The sequence below is a fragment of the Humulus lupulus genome, chromosome 8, assembly GCF_963169125.1.
Source record: "Humulus lupulus chromosome 8, drHumLupu1.1, whole genome shotgun sequence".
In the NCBI taxonomy this organism is placed as follows: Eukaryota; Viridiplantae; Streptophyta; class Magnoliopsida; order Rosales; family Cannabaceae; genus Humulus; species Humulus lupulus.
In genome coordinates, this window is record NC_084800.1 from 83,127,139 (window position 1) to 83,135,573 (window position 8,435).

General features: G+C 38.5%; 2 protein-coding genes across 2 annotated transcripts; both read left to right on the top strand.

The window, feature by feature from the left end:
* The first annotated feature begins 2,768 nt into the window (after positions 1–2,768).
* On the top strand, positions 2,769–3,527 carry LOC133795719 (uncharacterized). The gene is made up of 2 exons (XM_062233172.1): positions 2,769–3,102; positions 3,259–3,527. Exons 1-2 carry the CDS (start codon positions 2,769–2,771, stop codon positions 3,525–3,527), a joined length of 603 nt encoding a protein of 200 aa, XP_062089156.1.
* A 699-nt stretch (positions 3,528–4,226) lies between these two features.
* LOC133797969 (co-chaperone protein p23-1-like) lies at positions 4,227–8,208 on the top strand. The gene is made up of 5 exons (XM_062236119.1): positions 4,227–4,452; positions 5,635–5,815; positions 5,891–6,044; positions 6,145–6,182; positions 7,938–8,208. The coding sequence occupies exons 1-5, from the start codon at positions 4,448–4,450 to the stop codon at positions 8,037–8,039; spliced, it is 480 nt and encodes a 159-aa protein (XP_062092103.1). The 5' UTR covers positions 4,227–4,447; the 3' UTR covers positions 8,040–8,208.
* Positions 8,209–8,435: the final 227 nt, after the last annotated feature.

The following is an 8,435-nucleotide window of genomic DNA, read 5'->3' on the forward strand; positions in this document are numbered from 1 at the left end:
TTACCGGATCAATCGCAGCAGGTTGTTTTGACAAACTCTGAATTGCTGCTGTTAAAGCATCAAGCTGGGCTTGGATGCCTGGGGCCACCGCTGGGGACTCACTTTCGGGACCGCCTGGTCAGGTGTTCCTATCCGGCAAACCATCATTGAGTATTTCTATTCGACTGGTAGGACGGATTGGCTCTTGCCCTTCGACTGGGACGGTCCTCCTTCTATCATCAATGACGTCCCTCAGGTCCTTCTGAGCAGTGTGCTTTCCCAACCGATCGAACACTGTACTCCGAGTCTTCTCGGATGGTTTGCTGGGTCGAACGTGCTCCTTGCCACTGCGCTGGTTGGGATGTCTTGGTGGCCTTCCTGTCTGAGCTGGTCAATCCTCCCCTCCTCGATGGTTATTATTATTCTTCTCCTTAGAATGGTTAGTGTGATGACTGTCAGCTTCATCACGCCTATGCTCATCTTTGAAGTGGGAAGTCTCATTGCCACGAGGAGCTTTATTGTGCTCCTGCTCAGGAGGTGTTTTCTTGCTGCCTGACTTGTGATTCCCTGATCTGGAAGTCTCTGATCGGTGGCTTCTTGAGGGGGTTTTGGAGTTCCCCCTTTTAGTTGAGGCAGTGCGCGATCGGACTCCGTCCTCCTCATGACCAGGTGGGTTACTACCACCCCTGCCTGGTCTATCAGTTTTCTTACAACTAGCTTCTGTGGTCCTTGCCTCTGTGGTGGCTGCCACCCCAGGTGCAACCTGGGCATTGGCTCGGGTCAGCTGCGTAGCTGCCTCCAGAGCGAGTGCAGCTTCGCGATGTCGCCTGTCGGCCTCCTCCTGCTGTCGACGGATCTCCTCACTCCTAGCGTCCATCTCCCATTTCTGCTGCTCTAATGCGGCATTTTGCCTAGCCATTTCCTCAGCGAACGCCTCCTACCTGGCGTTGAACTGAGCCATCTCCTCCTGGAAGGCGCTCATGGCTTCCTGGAGCTCTTCAACTTCTGGCGCTACGTCCTCGAGCACGACTCTGGGCTCAGTTTCACGATCTTGAACGCTAGGACCCTCTGATCTAGCATGCTCTTTAAAGGAGCTCGTCTTCTTGGAGGCTGCATTGGTGTTCTTAGGTGCCATATTGCTTCAGGGACCGTCTGTTCTTCTCTTCAGGCTCTCAACGAAAGCACCAAAATGTTGACTGCGTTTTTAGCCAACGATGTAAGAACGTCAACAACGACAAACCTTCAAGAGAATTCAAACGACACAGACAATTTTATAAAGAAAATAAAGAACACACGCAATTTTTATAGTGGTTCAGCCCCAATCAGTTGGTAATAACCTAATCCACTTAGAGATTTGATTATTTTATCTACACTCAAGATCAGATGAACTAGTGTCAACTGAGTTTCTTCAGTGTAAATTCCCATAATACAAAAGAGTTCTCTCTCAAGAAAACACACTTTCTCTCTCTAGAAAACTCAGACCAAAAATTCAAATTGCCAAAAGTCCTTTTCTGATCCCATCAACCCTCTATTTATAGGCTGGGGATTAGAAACTAATATCCCCTTAGGATCGGGATATTTTATCATTCGTATTATATTTAAATTACAAGAAATATTCAAAATACAATAGAATCCTCAATTTGAGCGAAGAATGAGAGATTCCCGTGTATGCCCATACCGATTCTTGCTGAAGCCGTTTCTGGGAATTTGACGCAGTCTGGTCTATTTGGTTGATGAATATCGTCCTCTGGTCGAACACATGCATGTTGGATACATACAAGTGCTGGTCGGACATATGCATGCCATTTCTTTACTTGGACAACCGTGCACTTACTGGACATATGCATAAGGACCAATCCTTCGTCTCTCCTCGGACATGCATCCGACCACGCCCTTAGACTACTCCTCGGACCAAAATCCGACCACAATCCTTGGACTGCTCCTCGGACCAAGATTCGACCACACTCCTTGGTCTGCTCCTCGGACCAAGGTCCGACCACATCCTTGGGCTTCTCCTCGGATCAAAGTACGACCACACCTTGGGCACTCCTTGGACCAAGGTCCGACCACACCTCGGGCTCTCCTCGGACCAAAGCCCGACCACACCTTGGGCTCCTCCTCGTACCAAAGTCCGACCACACCTTGGGCTCTCCTCGGACCAAGGTCCGACCACACCTTGGGCTCTCCTCAGACCAAAGTCCGACCATGCCCTTGGGTTCTCCTCGGACCAAAGTCCGACCATGCCTTGGACTGCTCCTCGGACCAAAGTCCGACCACGCCTTGGACTGCTCCTCGGACCAAAGTCCGACCATGCCATTGGACTACTCCTCAGACCAAATTCCGACCAGGCACACCCTAGCCCAAGTACTCTCCTCGGGTGCACTTGGCTTGGTCATGAAGCAGTCAAAACTCTTCACTGATGTACTGGGCTGCTGCTAAGCCAGATCACCCAACTATTCCATGCCACCTGTCATTTCTATTGCCACATCATCATTTTCAAATTTTTGGGATAACACTACGCATAGTGCAAGCTCTAGAAAATCATTCGGAGTATTTCCATATTAGGTTTGATGTAGTCGGTAGAAGGGGGCTTTCACCATTACAGAAGTGCACCGCTGCTATGCGAATGTTGGCATAGGGAGCGCCTGCCGATTATGTTGATGAGTATGCTCGAATTGGTGAAACCACCACTATTGAATGTCTAGTCAATTTCGTTCGGGGAGTGTGATATTCTTAGGACCGAATAGTTAAGACGACCCAATGCTGGGGACATTCGTTGCTTACTTCAAATGGAGGAGGTGCGTGGTTTTCCAGGCATGTTGGGAAGCATTGATTGTATGCATTGGGAATGGAAAAATTTCCCAGTTGCACGGAAAGGCCAATCCACACGAGGTGATCACGGTAGACCAACAATCATGCTTGAAGTAGTTGCGTCACAAGATCTTTGGATATGGCATGCATTTTTTGGTGTTCTAGGATCCAATAATGATCTCAACGTGTTAAATCAATCCCCATTATTCACTGATATCTTACAAGGGCAAGCTCCGAGAGTTGAGATTACGATAAATGGCACACAATACAACAAGGGGTACTATTTAGCAAATGGTATCTATCCAGAGTGGGGTACATTTGTTAAAACTATCCCACTGCCTTAAGGAGAGAAAAGAAAATTATTTGCTTGATGCTAAGAAGCGATACGCAAAGATGTTGAGCGAGCATTCAGAGTACTTCAATCTCATTTTGCTATTGTACGAGGACCAACACGTTTTTGGCAAATAGATGTTCTCAAAGATATTATGTATGCATGCATCATATTGCACAACATTATTGTCGATGATGAAAGAGATGCATATGAGAGTTTGTTTGATTTTAATTATGATGACGACCCCGCTGACACCCTAATAGTTGAAGTATTGCATAGACCAATTTCTGACTTCCCGACAATGCTTCAAAGAAATGCTGAAATTCGTGATAAAAACATTCATCGCAATCTTCAGGCGGACTTGGTAGAGCACATATGGTCAAAATTTGGAAATCATTTTAATTAGTATTTTTTAATTATGTTAGACTGATTAATTATGATTATGTCATCTTATAAGCTTTTTTAAATTTCGTCTAGTTTAAATTTCATGTAATATTTATTTATATTAATATATGGATTTAAAAAATTTAGTCTGACAATATTTATAATTACAAAATAATATATTAAATAATAATTTATGAGACCATAGCTTACAACTTTTTGGGTGCCTTATCATTGAAGTATTTTTATGGAAAAAATTATCAAAAGTGATGTGAATGAGAGAAAAAATAAAAAATTATATTTTGGAAAAATTTAAACATATTAAACAACTAATGTGTAGTCAACGTTGAAGTTGCTCTTAGAATCATTGCAACAAGTATATTGCAAGCAATCAATATTAGCATTGCAACAATGAAAATCTTTTTAACATGATAATAAGAACTAACGTAAATATTCATTTTAGAATGTGAGGATTAATACTAAAAAAAATCTTTTGCAAAACTTGTGACAACAGTCAAAATTAGATTTTATGTAACATTCCCAATAAATTGAGAGGATCCATTTGAGAATTGGATAATTCAGAATTTTCATTTAAATAAGATAATACACACACAAAAAAATAGGTTTTTTCCCTTTCTAATTTGTATTATGAAAGAGACACAATTACTCGAAACAATTATAAATTTAAAGTAGTAAATTATAACAAGACCACAGTGCTAAATAAACGTGTAGAAAAAAATACCGACCGTTGTTTCTAATGGATCGACCAGTCCTCTCTAGAACTTTCGACCTCCTTCATACTCTGATGAATAATGTCAGCGCATATATAAGGATCAACGACTCCTCTCCTCCAACCTTACTGCTACGCCAAGCTTCTTCTTTCTAGTTCATCATCGTCTGCACCTGCCTCCATTTTCACAACTCTGAATATATTACTCATACAAAATGAGGTAAACCCAGGTGATCATTTAACTTGTTCATGTTTTTTACAAGTTTTTTTTTTTGATTAAATCTAACCCAATAGTTTAGACACATCACATAATCCAAAGACATGGGAATGATATGAGCTTTGTTTTGTTGACTTTTACTAACCCAGTGAGGCTCTGCTCCTTGCTGTTATTTTATATCAGAGAAATGTGCTTGCATTAAATTGGTTTAAGCATTTTCTCGTGAAAGATATGTAAATATTAAAAAATTTCCCACCTTTTTTTGGAACGTTCCATTAAAATGATCTCTTAAGTTTTGGGATTTTGTACATATATGGAGATGTTCCTCCATATTTGGTCGAATAGTAATGTCTTTGAAGACTCACTTGTTCTCTTATTAGTAACACATCTAGTTTTTGGATCCGTATGATTGTGTTAGTTTACTCTTAACTGTTCTTGTTTTGAATAAATTAACAATGAGAGACTAATAGGTTTTTAGGGAAATATAGTATTTGGGTTTTTTTAGAGCATTAATCAGAGCAATATTTATCTGCTGTGTTAAGGGATTTCCAGGAACTGTCAACTACACAAGCATTATGGTTCAAAACTAAATTATGTCACCATCAATTTATTTATTGGCACGAACATTTGTTTTTATTTTATCAATTCTTTATGTTTTTTTTTTCAATCTGAAATTGTCCATCTCATATCCTTGTATAGTCTGGAGAAGATATTTGTTTTAGTTTGGATGATATCTACATAAAGTATGACAACCTAAAGTACCCTACAAATTCATCACAAGTGTTGTAAATTATATTTATTTTAATATATTTCTACGTTACAATCATAATTCATGCAAGTTTCTGTTAAATTAATGATCTTGTGGGTCCTGGGATTGATTTACAGGTTCTTGGGTTCTTTATCTAGTTGTCTATAGCTTTTTTTTTCCCTTCTATTGAAGGGAGTATGTTGAGGGCTTAAGAAATTCTTTATTAGATATTATCTTCTTTAATATTCGTATTTTTCCTCTGGACTTTTGATTGTCAAGTACTTTTTAGTATAGTCATTAGCAATTCACATTAGCTTCTCAATAAATTTTGATGATGCAAGAATCTTTGGTGGTAAATGTACCACATTGTCACATGATGAATCTAAATTGCAACCTGAGGTTTAGAGAAAACTTATTTTTTTTTTTACTTGTTGCAGTCGACACCCAATTGTAAAATGGGCCCAAAGATCTGACAACATCTTCATCACAGTTGATTTACTTGATGCAAAGGATGTAAAACTCAAGCTTGAACCAGATGGAAGATTCATCTTTTCTGCTACTAAGGACTCAGTACCGTATGAAGTTGATATTGAACTCTTTGATATGATCAATGTTGAGGTATAAGTTGTCAATCATCATTGAGATTGTGACAGATTTTGGTGTCGTTGAATTTATGAGGATGAATTCATGCAGGAGAGCAAATATAACGTTGGTGCAAGAAGCATTGTATATGTTATAAAGAAAGCTGAAAAGAAGTGGTGGGACAGACTGCTCAAACAAGAAGGAAAGCCTCCTGTGTTCCTTAGAGTAGACTGGGATAAGTGGGTTGATGAGGATGATGAGAATGGTAGGTACCATGGATTGTGCTGAGTGGATCTTTCTACTAGTCATTTTTTTTCGAGGTCTTGTGATACTATTGATAATTTTTCTGTTGTGAATGTTGACAGAAAAAGGAGGAACGGGATTTGATGACATTGATTTCTCGGTGAGAAATCCTTTGCCTCTTTAACATTTATTTCATTAAAGTCTTGCTTTTGTTCAGATTGCTTCTTAGAAGGAAAATGAGCATATTGTTTTTCTCTTCTTTTTATTCATGTATTTGCAGTACATAAAGTTTTTGAATTCATGAAATTTTAAGAATGGTATCACAATTTAGTGCTTTCTGAAAATAATTAATTTAACTGATTTTAATACTTGAAATTGTCACCAGTTTCATTGTTTATAACATTCTCTGTTTAGTGTTTACAAATTCTGCATCATAGTGGCACTACTCAAAATGAGCTCAATCCATGTTCTCTATCCCCTTCTAATTGCATCTATCTATAATTTTGTGTCACCTACTTGTGTGTTTTAATTTTGTTTTCTTGATGGCCTAATAGTTTATAGGCTCATTTGATAAATCTACACCTTTTTATTATTATCTTATGAAATCTTCATAATTCTCCTTCTCAGGATCCAGTCAAGGTCATGCCCGTAAAACACCAAGTGTCCTACATAAGTAAAACTCTTCATAGTTTATAGGCACATAAGTAAAACTCTTCGATCCCCATAGTGTCCTACATAATACTTAACTAGTGGGTAGTGAAAGCCTTCTTTTGAAATTACTGTTTATTTATTCTTGTGATAGGAATTTTCTTACAAAATGGTTAGAACAGCAAGGACATGGAAGGGAAGAGAAAAAAATAAGTCTGTATTGATATACTCAGGAACTCGAGAGTCTGATTCTCTTCCACTTGGGTTACAACCCACTCAATTTCTCCACCCCAAAATGACACCCTCTCTCTATATTTATTCCAATCCCTTAGTGGTGTATCATAACCCCTAAACCAGCAGCCACACTCTAACACAACTCACATAACTAATTCCCTGCTGTACTACTCTCGACAGCTGACCTGTCATTAGCTTTCTTGGTCCTACGAGTGTAGACATATGTGAGAGGAGGTCTATCATCTTGTTGCAGCATATGAGAGATTTAGGATGTCTATTAAAAAAATATTGTGTTTAGAACATGTATGTGGTCGAATAGGTATTCTTTTTTTCTATCTAGAATGAGAACCTGGAAAGGAATAACACAAAAAGACTTGCTTATTCCTCAATTCTTGACGTGGGTGTATGTATACGCCCTCATGCAGTGGAAGACTTGAATTTTTCTAAATCTTCCTAAATGAAATGGTACTCTTATTCCTCTTTATACATTTACAACCTTGGAACTCAGCCAAAACCACCCAAACAACTATCAAATAACAACCTCTAACAGACTTTCAGCTTAGTGCACTGGCTAGGTATCTGACTTATTTCTATCTCTTTCTTGAGTAAAAAGTATTGGAAGTCCTTGTCTGTGCTCTCTTAAGTCTATTTTCTTGACTTATTAGTACTGGGGCAATACTACATTCGAGTAAACCTTCTCAAATAAAGGATGTAAAATGTTGTTCCTACTGCTGACTTAAAAAAATACAGTGCCGAAGTTAAATATGGGTGGGGATGATTTCGAATGAAATGAATGATGATGAAGTTTAGAGGTTCTGTATACTTCTCTGCATTTTTCTGTCTTCACCGAAATATCTATGTAGTAGCAAAATGCAAGTGAGAAAGAAATCTGGATGTGAAGTTTGAGGATGAGTTTTATCTATCATGCTGCTCAATATTAAAGGAAAAAAATATTCACATTGATGTTTCTTCAATTGGTCTGGAAATATCTGTCCTTATGAGGGTAATTGATGAATTTAAGTAAAATATGCAGGATAATCTTGAGAAAAATAAGAAGAAAGACCGAAACAAGCATCAGAGTACATTAAACAAGTTGCTTGGAAAGTTGAGGCTTGATTGCTTTAGGAAGCCATGAGAGTTATCACGTACTGTAAAATTTCTCAGCAAAAGAAGGTTAACTGTCCTGTTTCATAGTGAAGTTCAGATGTATGTATATTTGGATTTTCTTGAATATCTGGGCTTGCACATGATGTTTGTGACAATGTGACTTAATCTATACATACTGGGTCTGTTTGCTTTCTTTATGTTTGATTGATCCATACTTGGAAGTTCAGTGGCATAACATGAGATAACTTTTCTACAAGATAGAAGATTCAGAAAGCGTTAATTAGCATATTTTGGACATATATTTCGTGGCATTATAGTTTGGATACCGAGAATAAAGTATTATTAATGTCCATTCAAATATTAACGATAATGTTATTAGTTGTTGTGCCTGTAAATATATGTGTGTGGTGCCTTTTTGGACAAC

Coding starts and splice junctions, on each gene's coding strand:
- LOC133795719 (XM_062233172.1), top strand. CDS start 2,769: ATGGAGGAGGTGCGTGGTTTTCCAGGCATGTTGGGAAGCATTGATTGT. Junction 3,103..3,258: donor TGGTATCTATCCAGAGTGGG/GTACATTTGTTA, acceptor TTTGGCAAATAG/ATGTTCTCAAAGATATTATG.
- LOC133797969 (XM_062236119.1), top strand. Junction 5,816..5,890: donor TTGATATGATCAATGTTGAG/GTATAAGTTGTC, acceptor GAATTCATGCAG/GAGAGCAAATATAACGTTGG. Junction 6,183..7,937: donor TTGATGACATTGATTTCTCG/GTGAGAAATCCT, acceptor TAAAATATGCAG/GATAATCTTGAGAAAAATAA.